Below are 14,396 nucleotides of genomic sequence, written 5' to 3'. Positions count from 1 at the left end.
ATGTACATATTTTTTGACATTCCAATGTTGTACTATCTAAACAGGATCTCATTTTGCTTTTTATTTACAAAGACAAATAACTTATTTATATACATCGTTCACGAAACATGCAGATGGTGTATATAAATAAAACTGATGTAAAAAAAGTTATTTGTCCTTTCAATAAATAAATAATGACATCACAAAGTGATGAAAAAAAATGAAAAATAAAAATTATTTACACAATTTCTATTTTCTGTTTTACGAGCTCATAAGTGAACTTTATTACTTATGCAATTCTAATTTCGTATTTTAATTTGTGTCTTACACTATAAGTTATGTTATATAAAAGTCTAAATGCGGTAATGATACAAATAAATAACTATATAGCAAATAAAACAGTAACTTTTTCTTATTCAATTACAGTATCTAGTGCAGAAAACTTAGGCAGGAAAATATATTCCCTCAACCTAACCTAGCACTAATAATATCTTAGTCAAATTATGAGGAGAGACAAAAATACAAGATTACCTGATGAAGGAAAAGATCGACAGAAGATGTTTGTGGTACATAATAGGACAGGGTGAATGTTGAAGGCACCAATGGAGAAGAGGAGTCTAACCTACATCTAATAAATAAAAATATTTTGAAATTATTCCCTTGCCCGCATGGGGACTACCTTTCCTTAAATAATGCTGACATCCTCGTACGTATTATTTGCATTGTTAAAAAATATATAAAGGGGATGTACCTATAAATTTTAGGTAGGTATGACTAAATTACATCAGTGACCGAATTAGCAATAATTAACATATAATAGTAAATTATTACTTAGAAATGGATGCAAATTAGCTACATCTGAATAAAGCAACGACAGATTGCACAAAAACATATATCGTAAACGTCTATAAACCCATAATTTTATCCCAAGTTCATGGAGAATAAGCTTCACTTTCATTATTACATGTAAAATTATATATATTACACTTTGCACTATTTTGATCACATTTTCCAGTGATCTCATTTATTCCACGACAAAAATACCAATTCGATAAAAAAACAATCATTCACTCTCGATTAAAAGCCTTTACAAGAATTACATTCTAAAATCCGTGTTAACGTCATAATAATATTGTCGATTTTACACAATTCCAAGGAAAATCTGCATATCAATTCAATAAACAATTTCACATTATAAAAACTTCAAAAGCTTATTCCAAAAATAAAACAATTTCACGCTGTGATCTGAACCATCAATCGAATCCAAAAAAACCGGACCATGAATCAATAAAGACTGATCCAATTTAGCAGATCCGGATGCTGGTGGTAGGAATTTGTAACGACGAATTTGCAAATCCTGGTGAGATTTCTGAAAAAGAATTATCGCCAATATCTCGTTTTGAGTTTGACATACGTTGATTTTAATCGAGCAAGGTCACGACCGGCTGCGGTGTAGGAAGACAGAAGGCGGACATATCCTGCAGTATTATGGGCGGACCAAACTTGGATCTGGGAATCATATATAAACCGGAGCGAGCTCTGGGAACACATCATTCGAGATAGTTTCATCGACAAGAGGATAGAAATGGCTTTCAAGGTACATTGTTCAGCTATTATTTCATATCTTGTTCGCAAGATTAGTGTTATTTGGTTCGAGTCGTGCGGTTTGTTCAAATATCATAGAGAAATAATTTCGAGTTCCATTTTCAATTCAAAATGTGATTGTTTTAAATCTTAATTTTTTTAATTTAAAAGTGTTCGATTGTCGAAAATTAAGTTTTTTATGAATTTAATGCGTTCTAAATAATTTTGAATCACTTTGAGTTATTTTTTCTTGTGTTTCGCTTCAAATAGTATTTAATTGTTGGTGTTTACAATTTGAAGCATGTTTTATTTTCTGTGTTCCAATTTCAATTTGCCTGATCTCTTTGAAATTTCAAAAACAGTCACGATCATCAATTACGCGCGCTTTAAAATTGAGCTTAAATTTGCTTTCCTAGCCGGCGTCGCGGCGTCCAAATTGTGATTTGACTTCTTTTTTTAAATCTTATTACTGAAAATATTTTATATTTCTCAATTCCAAAAACCAGTAAAATATTTTTTAAATATTCGCATTAAATACGAAATTCTTCACGTTTTGAAAATAATCACACCTTAATTTATTTTCGTTTCAAATACGTGCTAACTAAATAAAATAAGAACTGTATTTTATTTTATATTTATTTTTCATTTCCAAAGTGACAAATTCATATTCAATAAGTCAGTATCATTATTTTTTTTAAATTGCCTTATGATGGCGTGCCAAAATAACTGAAATTTTATGAACTTAAAAAAATTGTTGACGTGATTTTTTTTAAATCTATTAATCATCTAGCTCAGTTTCATTTTACTTCCTATTAATAGGTACCCAAAAATTATTTTATTTCAATTTAAGATACACAAAATTTCTTTGATATAAGATTAGCAGATTTTAATAAATGTTTGGTATTTGCAGGTTTTAGTACTGGTAGCTTTGGTTGGCTGCGTGAGGTCGAGCGTCTTACCCCTCCACGCGGCGCCCTTGGCTGCAGTCAAAGCAGATTTCGACTCCAACCCTCAATACGCCTACGCCTATGACGTCCAGGATTCCAACACGGGAGACTTCAAGAGCCAATACGAAACTCGCATCGGAGACTCCGTGAAGGGATCTTACTCCCTGGTGGACCCTGACGGCACCAAGAGGACAGTCGACTACACCGCCGATGATGTCAATGGATTTAATGCTGTCGTCAAGAAGGAACCCGTCGTTCTCGGTGCTGGATCCCCAATTACAACCCACACCGCTGTCGCTGGTCCCGTCGGTATCGTAGCCCCCGCCTCTGTCGCAGTAGCCACTCCTCTGGAGGTTGCCGCACCCCTGGCCATTGCTACTCCCCTGGTTCACCACACCCCGGTCGTCACCAAAGTAGAGCACGGACATTCTCTCGTCCAAGCCCAGGTGCCAGGTCCTTCCGTGGATTCCAAGCATGGCCTCCTCGCCGTAGCCGGTCCTGATGGAGCTTTCGCCGGAGGCCCGGGAGTAGCTCAGCTCGCCGGACCGGTCGCTACAGCTTATGGCCCGATCGCTTCATACGGAGCGCCGATTGCTCAGTACGCCGGCCCCGCTACATACAACGCTCCGATCGCCCAATACGCCGCACCGATCGCTCAGTACTCCGCTCCCATCGCTCAGTACCCAGCTCAATTCTCCGCTCCTATCGCTCAGTACTCCGCTCCTATCGCTCAGTACTCCGCTCCTATCGCGCAATACTCTGCTCCCATCGCTTCGTACGGCCCGGTTGCTTCCTACAACGCGCCCATCCTCGCTTCTTACGCCAGTCCAGTATCTGCCTATTCTTCTCCCGTGGCTTACTCCGCCCCTTCTTACTACGCCTCGTACGTGAAGCCCGCCCCCATCTCCTACGCCGCCACCAGCTCCTATGACGCCAAGCTGGTGAACAAAGTGCCGACCACCACTTACACTACCTACCCGCTTCCCAGCGTGTACTCCACTCCCTATTCCCAGCAAGTGTACCAATGGTAATTTAAATTATTTTTCAAAATGAATCATTCTATTTATTCCATTTTTATATTTCACCGAGGATTTGATCGAGTAAACTATTTAACGAATAATAAAAAAACATAAAACGTACATACCTATTTGTAATATTTTCTTTTCCCCGTCCATAGAACATTTTAGTGACTTTGACTTTCATAACATAACATGAAGAAATGCAGTACTGAAGTACTCATCTAGGATCTATTCATTCGCTAACGGAGTTGGGACTGAAATTTCTGCCACAGTGCACATTTTCTATCTGTATGAATACAATTATTATCCGAGCTATTTTTATTTTTATGAATTAAGTAAGTAAATAAACCCACGATTTTACATATTTTTTTAAAATTATGTCTCTACAATTATCTTAAATAATGACGTAAATGGTTTTACGTCATTATTCTGGAGAAAGTGGAATAAAATATTATAATTACGTGACAAAAGACTTAATGCTAGGACACTTATGTATGTATATTCATTTCCGTTGATATTTTCATGTACCTATTCCTTTGGATTGAATCACCGATACAGTATTGTATTTATATGCCTTTCTTAAAAGATTTGATGTACTTCGAGGGGAGAAGTATCACTTGCTCCAGTTAATATTGAAAGGCAAGATAGAGGGTCGCAGAGGGCCTGGTAGGAGACAAATGTCTTGGCTGCGAAATATACGAGAGTGGACCGGCATTAGAAGTGTGAAGGAGCTATTCGGGGCAGCGCAAGACAAAGAGACATTTTCTAGAGTGATCGCCAACGTCGGGGGGACCTGATACGGCACATAAAGAAGAAGAAAAGATTTGAGTTTTCATACGGACAAAAATAGTATTTTCATAAAATAATTAAATTAACGCTATCTATGAATCTCATCTATCAAAAACTGCTCGTACAGTGACAAAAATATCACCGATAATGAGTTAACTTTTCCCGATTAGAGAAGATAAACTTCAGTATTATAGAAAAACTATTAATTTTAAGTATCCAATTACAAACCAAAAACCAGTAGCTGAGAATTATAATGAGTCGTAAAAGCTTCCTGAAGCTTCTTGATGTGTAATGAGGAGAATCTTCATTATTTTTAATTACTATATTCTGGGAACATTTCACCTTTATAATTTAGATTTAAACTCGTTCATTACAACTTGAATAATTTTGAACAAATATTATTTTCGGAGAATCGGTATTACGAAATACAATACACACGTTGAAGCATAAATAGACGGTGACTGGTAATCAATGTTAAATAATGTTGAAGGACGCAATAGAGGTCAATTTTGGAAAAAATAATATTTACAATATCGAAACAACTATGTGAAATAAAACAATTGAATTCGTGTTTTTAGTTAACCTTCTGAGACCCTGTTTCGATAACTGGTTAAAATTAAACGTGTTTGTAATTTGTTTATTTTAGCACCCTGCTGTGACTTATTGTGAGAATTTCATTAGTAAGCTATTGTCATTTTTTCAAACTGATTTTATTATGTAAAACTAAAAATGTTTGTATTGCTTTTAGCTAATCAAATATTTCGTGTTTTTTAAAGATTTATCTCTATGTAAGCTCGTGTAATTTGTATCAATATTAGAAATAACGTGGATTGATTTACTGAGTGGACAGTAATTTGGATAATAGTGGTTGAAAATAATATAAAGATATAATTATTTATAGTACCTATATAGTACGCTGTCTAAATCGGTGCATATTTTCACATAAAACTACCAATAATCAAATAAATTTATTTATTTATTACACATAAAATAGATCAACCTCATGTGGTCTAATATAAACATATGTACATTTTTACAATTTAATTTTCACTTCTTATACTTATTACATACATAATTTTACATTTTTCTTCGAATATGCTTAAACTAGGTACATTTTCAGTTTCACTAGTAACTAAGCTGTCCATTTCAGATTCCTTTATACCAGTGCTCCGCAACCGGTGTGCCGCGGCACACTGGTGTGCCGTGAGCCGGACACAGGTGTGCCGCGGGCAAATTCAATGTATTTGACATTTTAAAATATTTCATTATGTATTTAATACACAATGAGAAAATATTTTTCATAATATTGTCTATTTTTCATTGTCTGCAGATACTGTTAAAAGACGTATTCACAATATATTAGAAACACTGATTAGAAAACTGTTATTGGCTGCACTTAAGATCAACGAAACAACCGATATTAAAAATAAAGCACAGTTGACAGCTATTGTACTTTTCGTTGACGAGTTGATTAGTTTGACTTTATTAAAGAACATTATTTATTTTGTAAGGAGGTTCCAGAGCGAACTACCAGTGAAGAATTTTTTCAAGTAACCGATGATTTCTTCAAAATATATAATATTAAATGGAGCAATTGTATTGCTCCATTTAATTGCTTGCACGGATGGCGCTGCGGCAATGACGGGTAGTAAAAAGGGTTTTGTCTCTTGTGTAAAACAAAAAAAAAATCCAACGTTACAATTTACACATTGCTGCATACATCGAGAAGCATTGATGGTCAAAAATTTACCGGAGGAACTTTTAAACACGATGAATGAAAGCATTAAAATTGTAAACATAATTAAATCAAGAGCCCTAAACTCGCGAATCTTCTGGAATAATGTGCAGAAATGTATCCCGAGGCAAAGTTTTGGCTAGATTGTTTGAGCTTCGTCACGAGGTGTGTGAGTTTCTTTTAACTCAAAATATTCCCAAACTATATCAGCACCTCGATGATAATTACTGGATAGCCAAACTTGCATACGTGGCTGATATATTCGAGCATTTGAATGAACTTAATAACGAACTTTGGCAGAAAGAGTTGCAAAAAGGATGTTTGGAAATGTACCAAAGGATCAATCATAGTACAATTGAAAACAAACAATCAACTGTGGATCTGGCCCAACAACATTTAAGTATGCTTCAGCAGAAATTTGGTCAATATTTTTATTCCATTAATACGGAACAATACTATTGGATTCGAAAACCTTTTGCAACCAATGCAATAAATTCTACGGAAGCACTCTGCCTCTGCAAATTCGAGTGGAATTTACAGGTTTAAATAATTACATGACATTAATACTTCACTTCTCCGAAGATCAATTAGATGTTTTCTGGATTTACGTTAAAAAGAATATCCTCACATTTCCGTGAAAGCATTCTTAACACTACTTCCATTTTCAACGACATATTTATGTGAGCAAAGTTTTTCAACGCTTGTATTAATTAAAAATGATAGGCGGTCATGCTTAAAAGGTCTTGACCAAGAACTTCGGGTGGGGCTGTCAAAAATCGAGCCGAATATAAAACTTGTGTTCATTGAAACAAGCGCAGGATAATTTAACAATTAATCGCTCATTATTTTATTATTATTTTTTAATAATTATTAAGATTGCATAAAAATAAATATGTTATATTTATATGTATGTGTGTATACTTTTCAAATAAAAAACAAGAAATTATTGTAAAATTTGTGTATCAATTAAATATCTATATATTTTAGCTTTTGGTGTGCCGCGGAATTCTAGGAAGAAATTTGGTGTGTCGTAGGTGAGAAAAGGTTGCGGAGCACTGCTTTATACAATTCTGTGTTTTTATTTTGTACAATTTTTTTCTCTGTTTTTTTTTATTTTCTTCTGTCTTGTATGTTGTGTGTGATAAATTAATATAGCGTTTACGAAGATTATGGAATAATTGACAAAGCGTCGAGAGAACAAGGACCCTTCGAATATTCCACGCATGTCCGGAGCGACAGAAAGGGACATTCCATTTACCAACCATGTGCATATATGAACTATTTTAACCATAATAACTATGCAGCCGCAATAATTAGAGCAGGGTGGAATTTCAGCAAAGAGTCGTTCTTGCTAAGCCCTCTATTCAAATGGATAAATCTATTTTACAGGTATGCGTTGGAACTGTGCTGAAATCAAACCACCAATCAGGTCAAATGAGTCTTCTACACTGAGGAAGAGGGGAACAAATTAAGTTGCGAGGAGTGGAGATAAGCAAAAAATGTGTATATTCTTTGTGTTCCTTATATTGCAACGAATATAGGTTAATAAGCATCAAAATCGCTTGGCAAACAGATTCTAGAAACGCTGGACTTTAGCGAAAAGTAGTTTTTATTTATTTTGTGAATAATTTTGTAATAAAGAATCAAATTAAGGCGATGCACTACGTCGTGTAATATTTTAAATTGAGCCGCTATCAATAATAACCCTTACGTAGATGGCGATAAGGTTTAAATTCCCGCTTAACACCACCCGCCTGTTTTGATTTATGCAAGAAAAAAACATGGCCAAAAAGTTATTTTTATTTTATTTTGTGAATGTTCAGGCATAAATATTTAATTTTTTTTCGATCATTTTATAAATAACTTAATTTGTCACATTATACAATAAAATCATAACCGAAAATGGGTTCGTAAGTAGGAGATTTTGAACTTTAAAGCAGTTTTCATAGGCCTTATACATTTTTTTTTCTGGGCTTACAAAAAGACTTATCTAAAAAATACTCGATTGTTTCAAAGGCCAAGATGTATTCTACTCGCAGTATTTAATTAAAGCATCTGAAACATTTATAGGCGACCAAATTTTCAAACCAAAAACACGTGATTTTGCATTACTACGTATGGCATCGCCTTAATCAAGGTAAACTATCTCAGATAGTTTGGTAAATTTTAAAATTGTATATTTAAAGAGTTGTTTGTGATAGGCTTTAATAAATTAATGAAAAAAACATTTATTTGTAGTTTGTGCTTATATTTTTTGAAAACATATTTGACAATTTTATGTTAATTCTACACAAGCTAAACGATAAGAAAAACTTCAATTCATCCAATGCATATTTTTTGGTATTAATAATGTATTCCAAATCGTTAATTAAAAATTAATTGAAAGTAGCGATTTCACACTAAACTTCACCGTGATTTTTCAAAAAAGAAATCTGTTATGATACAGGCAACTCTCATTCTCTCATTTCATTATTATCTAGTGTTCGAAAATAAAATCTGCTTACGAATAACAGTCATTTTTGCAACTGCGCGCTAATTGCTGTAAAATTGTACATAACCATAATAAAATAAACATAAAAAAGCTCCGGATTGTTTCCAAAATCGTATATTTTGTTACACTATTTAGTTACGACACTTTTACAAATGTGTTATACTTTACTCACCTCAATCATTTTTGCGTCGCTTCGCAAACCGATTTGTAGAAAAATGAACATTTAGAACCCGCGCAGAAAAGCCCCACAACGGACTGCCCTGCAAACCTTATTTTAGCAAACTTTTATTTTTTGTGTATGGTCTGGTTATTTCATTGTGCGCTCTTCGGCGGTCAACGTACTACTGATCGTAGTTTATTCAACGCATTCTCAAACCCTCCTGGAACTAAAAAGATGTCACATTGTTCACCTCCAGATCGTCGAAATGATACCCAGATTTTACGTTAGAACGAGTAAACTCTTTTGAATGTCTATGATTCAAAGGCTATAAGCGATACGATACTAGCAAGCCCCTAATACCTGTTACCCAAATACGAAAGAATAAAGTACTGCTATGTGAAACGATGCCACGTCCTTTATTCCCAATATTTTATACTAGATACCAGTCAACCTGTTTGTAGGTAATGATTATATGTTTTCGTTACCCCTACGTAAACTCAATTAAAAGTTTGCGATAATTTCTTCATCGTACGAGTGTGGCCTTCAAGCTCAAAATGTACGGACTTAATGATAGACTAAAGCAAGATAAGCTTTAAAAAGCTACGGCTTCTACGCCTACAAAAACAACATAATTTTTTACTATTTTCAATATATAATTTAAAATATATGTATAATCCAATATATGTGGATTATCGGAAAAGCTTATCATCACCCGAAGTCACATTATGCAATATTATAACACTTAGGTACGTCATTGGTATTGTTGAGAGGCTGGAGGAAATAGAGAAGGAGAAGTGAAGAAGTAGATTATGAATACCTGATTATCTAGATGCGGTCACTAAACATGGAAAAATTCATACGGAAAATCAGTCCGAAAAGACAGAAAAACCTTCCAACTGAGAGCAAGGCGTCATGAAAAAATGCAGCATTGTCTGCATTAGAAATATTAGGACAGCATACTATGTTTTATTATTTTTATGATGAGTTTTGTAATTTAGAAATATCCCACGAATTTTCAGTAAATAAGAAAGGTCATATTAATTACACAATATCTAAGAGGTTATTCTTGCTTTGCTATTTACAGTTAATTTTATTTTTGGTATTTTACATGTTGCCAATTTTTTCATTGGAAATTAGGTTTTTTGTCTTAAATATTCTTTATACTAAAAAGTGGCTTAAATATTCTTGTAATTGCATCTTTTATATTTATTTACAGTTGCATCATTGTATTAATTACAGAATCTTATTGTTTGTTTTTGTTATATACAGACTTGGTGGTACTGTGAGGATCTCAATAATTATACGCGTGTGCGGATAGAATGTTTATTAACACTTTAGAAGGGATTGTCTACTACTATCTTCTTAGCTGTTGGTTGGGAAAAGAGAGCGAGCAGATGCATCCATCATCTTTTATACGTCGATCTGTCATCTCGCTCTTACACATTCAAAAAGCAGGCGTACCACCTAAAACCTTTCTTACAGTTTTATTATTTACACTTTTTATTTTCTATTAGGTACTGTTTTATACTCTCATAGGGGCTGTTTATAACTTTATAACAATTCTCATCCAAACATATTTTTGACTTTTTGAAATATACTTTACTTATCACATACTAACACATAAGTATTTACTCTGTGCCTTATCTTTATCTTAAGTACATATATTTTTATACATAAGTATCCATGTACATATTTTTTGACATTCCAATGTTGTACTATCTAAACAGGATCTCATTTTGCTTTTTATTTACAAAGACAAATAACTTATTTATATACATCGTTCACGAAACATGCAGATGGTGTATATAAATAAAACTGATGTAAAAAAAGTTATTTGTCCTTTCAATAAATAAATAATGACATCACAAAGTGATGAAAAAAAATGAAAAATAAAAATTATTTACACAATTTCTATTTTCTGTTTTACGAGCTCATAAGTGAACTTTATTACTTATGCAATTCTAATTTCGTATTTTAATTTGTGTCTTACACTATAAGTTATGTTATATAAAAGTCTAAATGCGGTAATGATACAAATAAATAACTATATAGCAAATAAAACAGTAACTTTTTCTTATTCAATTACAGTATCTAGTGCAGAAAACTTAGGCAGGAAAATATATTCCCTCAACCTAACCTAGCACTAATAATATCTTAGTCAAATTATGAGGAGAGACAAAAATACAAGATTACCTGATGAAGGAAAAGATCGACAGAAGATGTTTGTGGTACATAATAGGACAGGGTGAATGTTGAAGGCACCAATGGAGAAGAGGAGTCTAACCTACATCTAATAAATAAAAATATTTTGAAATTATTCCCTTGCCCGCATGGGGACTACCTTTCCTTAAATAATGCTGACATCCTCGTACGTATTATTTGCATTGTTAAAAAATATATAAAGGGGATGTACCTATAAATTTTAGGTAGGTATGACTAAATTACATCAGTGACCGAATTAGCAATAATTAACATATAATAGTAAATTATTACTTAGAAATGGATGCAAATTAGCTACATCTGAATAAAGCAACGACAGATTGCACAAAAACATATATCGTAAACGTCTATAAACCCATAATTTTATCCCAAGTTCATGGAGAATAAGCTTCACTTTCATTATTACATGTAAAATTATATATATTACACTTTGCACTATTTTGATCACATTTTCCAGTGATCTCATTTATTCCACGACAAAAATACCAATTCGATAAAAAAACAATCATTCACTCTCGATTAAAAGCCTTTACAAGAATTACATTCTAAAATCCGTGTTAACGTCATAATAATATTGTCGATTTTACACAATTCCAAGGAAAATCTGCATATCAATTCAATAAACAATTTCACATTATAAAAACTTCAAAAGCTTATTCCAAAAATAAAACAATTTCACGCTGTGATCTGAACCATCAATCGAATCCAAAAAAACCGGACCATGAATCAATAAAGACTGATCCAATTTAGCAGATCCGGATGCTGGTGGTAGGAATTTGTAACGACGAATTTGCAAATCCTGGTGAGATTTCTGAAAAAGAATTATCGCCAATATCTCGTTTTGAGTTTGACATACGTTGATTTTAATCGAGCAAGGTCACGACCGGCTGCGGTGTAGGAAGACAGAAGGCGGACATATCCTGCAGTATTATGGGCGGACCAAACTTGGATCTGGGAATCATATATAAACCGGAGCGAGCTCTGGGAACACATCATTCGAGATAGTTTCATCGACAAGAGGATAGAAATGGCTTTCAAGGTACATTGTTCAGCTATTATTTCATATCTTGTTCGCAAGATTAGTGTTATTTGGTTCGAGTCGTGCGGTTTGTTCAAATATCATAGAGAAATAATTTCGAGTTCCATTTTCAATTCAAAATGTGATTGTTTTAAATCTTAATTTTTTTAATTTAAAAGTGTTCGATTGTCGAAAATTAAGTTTTTTATGAATTTAATGCGTTCTAAATAATTTTGAATCACTTTGAGTTATTTTTTCTTGTGTTTCGCTTCAAATAGTATTTAATTGTTGGTGTTTACAATTTGAAGCATGTTTTATTTTCTGTGTTCCAATTTCAATTTGCCTGATCTCTTTGAAATTTCAAAAACAGTCACGATCATCAATTACGCGCGCTTTAAAATTGAGCTTAAATTTGCTTTCCTAGCCGGCGTCGCGGCGTCCAAATTGTGATTTGACTTCTTTTTTTAAATCTTATTACTGAAAATATTTTATATTTCTCAATTCCAAAAACCAGTAAAATATTTTTTAAATATTCGCATTAAATACGAAATTCTTCACGTTTTGAAAATAATCACACCTTAATTTATTTTCGTTTCAAATACGTGCTAACTAAATAAAATAAGAACTGTATTTTATTTTATATTTATTTTTCATTTCCAAAGTGACAAATTCATATTCAATAAGTCAGTATCATTATTTTTTTTAAATTGCCTTATGATGGCGTGCCAAAATAACTGAAATTTTATGAACTTAAAAAAATTGTTGACGTGATTTTTTTTAAATCTATTAATCATCTAGCTCAGTTTCATTTTACTTCCTATTAATAGGTACCCAAAAATTATTTTATTTCAATTTAAGATACACAAAATTTCTTTGATATAAGATTAGCAGATTTTAATAAATGTTTGGTATTTGCAGGTTTTAGTACTGGTAGCTTTGGTTGGCTGCGTGAGGTCGAGCGTCTTACCCCTCCACGCGGCGCCCTTGGCTGCAGTCAAAGCAGATTTCGACTCCAACCCTCAATACGCCTACGCCTATGACGTCCAGGATTCCAACACGGGAGACTTCAAGAGCCAATACGAAACTCGCATCGGAGACTCCGTGAAGGGATCTTACTCCCTGGTGGACCCTGACGGCACCAAGAGGACAGTCGACTACACCGCCGATGATGTCAATGGATTTAATGCTGTCGTCAAGAAGGAACCCGTCGTTCTCGGTGCTGGATCCCCAATTACAACCCACACCGCTGTCGCTGGTCCCGTCGGTATCGTAGCCCCCGCCTCTGTCGCAGTAGCCACTCCTCTGGAGGTTGCCGCACCCCTGGCCATTGCTACTCCCCTGGTTCACCACACCCCGGTCGTCACCAAAGTAGAGCACGGACATTCTCTCGTCCAAGCCCAGGTGCCAGGTCCTTCCGTGGATTCCAAGCATGGCCTCCTCGCCGTAGCCGGTCCTGATGGAGCTTTCGCCGGAGGCCCGGGAGTAGCTCAGCTCGCCGGACCGGTCGCTACAGCTTATGGCCCGATCGCTTCATACGGAGCGCCGATTGCTCAGTACGCCGGCCCCGCTACATACAACGCTCCGATCGCCCAATACGCCGCACCGATCGCTCAGTACTCCGCTCCCATCGCTCAGTACCCAGCTCAATTCTCCGCTCCTATCGCTCAGTACTCCGCTCCTATCGCTCAGTACTCCGCTCCTATCGCGCAATACTCTGCTCCCATCGCTTCGTACGGCCCGGTTGCTTCCTACAACGCGCCCATCCTCGCTTCTTACGCCAGTCCAGTATCTGCCTATTCTTCTCCCGTGGCTTACTCCGCCCCTTCTTACTACGCCTCGTACGTGAAGCCCGCCCCCATCTCCTACGCCGCCACCAGCTCCTATGACGCCAAGCTGGTGAACAAAGTGCCGACCACCACTTACACTACCTACCCGCTTCCCAGCGTGTACTCCACTCCCTATTCCCAGCAAGTGTACCAATGGTAATTTAAATTATTTTTCAAAATGAATCATTCTATTTATTCCATTTTTATATTTCACCGAGGATTTGATCGAGTAAACTATTTAACGAATAATAAAAAAACATAAAACGTACATACCTATTTGTAATATTTTCTTTTCCCCGTCCATAGAACATTTTAGTGACTTTGACTTTCATAACATGGCAAAGAGAGTAATAAGGTTGGTTTAGAAGCTTTAGTTCCTTAGAACATTTTACTGTATTTTTTTTACATTTTGCAAAAGACCTAATGTATCCAAACTAACAACCTACACAACCATTTCACGAAGAATCATCTATTTTAGAATATGGTTTTTGGCTATCTCCTGAGTTTCAGCTCGAACGGATGTCGGGAAGTGGGTTAATTTCCGCTTCCAAGATTCGCATTCATTCATTACCGAAAACAAAAGTGAAATACAAATATAATAGATAATAATTTCGATAATTCAGATTGT

At 34.9% G+C, this 14,396-nt stretch overlaps 1 protein-coding gene across 1 annotated transcript; it reads left to right on the top strand.

The window, feature by feature from the left end:
- Nucleotides 1-1,445: 1,445 nt before the first annotated feature.
- On the top strand, nucleotides 1,446-14,036 carry LOC149417650 (uncharacterized). Its single transcript, XM_089640607.1, has 4 exons — nucleotides 1,446-1,576; nucleotides 2,474-3,538; nucleotides 11,823-11,963; nucleotides 12,861-14,036. Exons 1-4 carry the CDS (start codon nucleotides 1,565-1,567, stop codon nucleotides 13,926-13,928), a joined length of 2,286 nt encoding a protein of 761 aa, XP_089496733.1. The 5' UTR covers nucleotides 1,446-1,564; the 3' UTR covers nucleotides 13,929-14,036.
- The last annotated feature ends 360 nt before the right edge of the window (nucleotides 14,037-14,396 follow it).

The sequence above is a fragment of the Hesperophylax consimilis genome, chromosome 15 (genome assembly GCF_061612785.1).
Source record: "Hesperophylax consimilis isolate HC1 chromosome 15, BYU_Hcon_1.0, whole genome shotgun sequence".
NCBI classification, from domain to species: domain Eukaryota; kingdom Metazoa; phylum Arthropoda; class Insecta; order Trichoptera; family Limnephilidae; genus Hesperophylax; species Hesperophylax consimilis.
This window is presented reverse-complemented; position numbering and strand designations above follow the sequence as displayed.

Bases quoted from the DNA above. Each gene is read 5' to 3' on its own strand.
- LOC149417650 (XM_089640607.1), top strand. The intron at 3,539-11,822 runs TAATTTAAATTA...GCTGCGGTGTAG, and splicing joins CCCAGCAAGTGTACCAATGG to GAAGACAGAAGGCGGACATA. The intron at 11,964-12,860 runs GTACATTGTTCA...TGGTATTTGCAG, and splicing joins GGATAGAAATGGCTTTCAAG to GTTTTAGTACTGGTAGCTTT.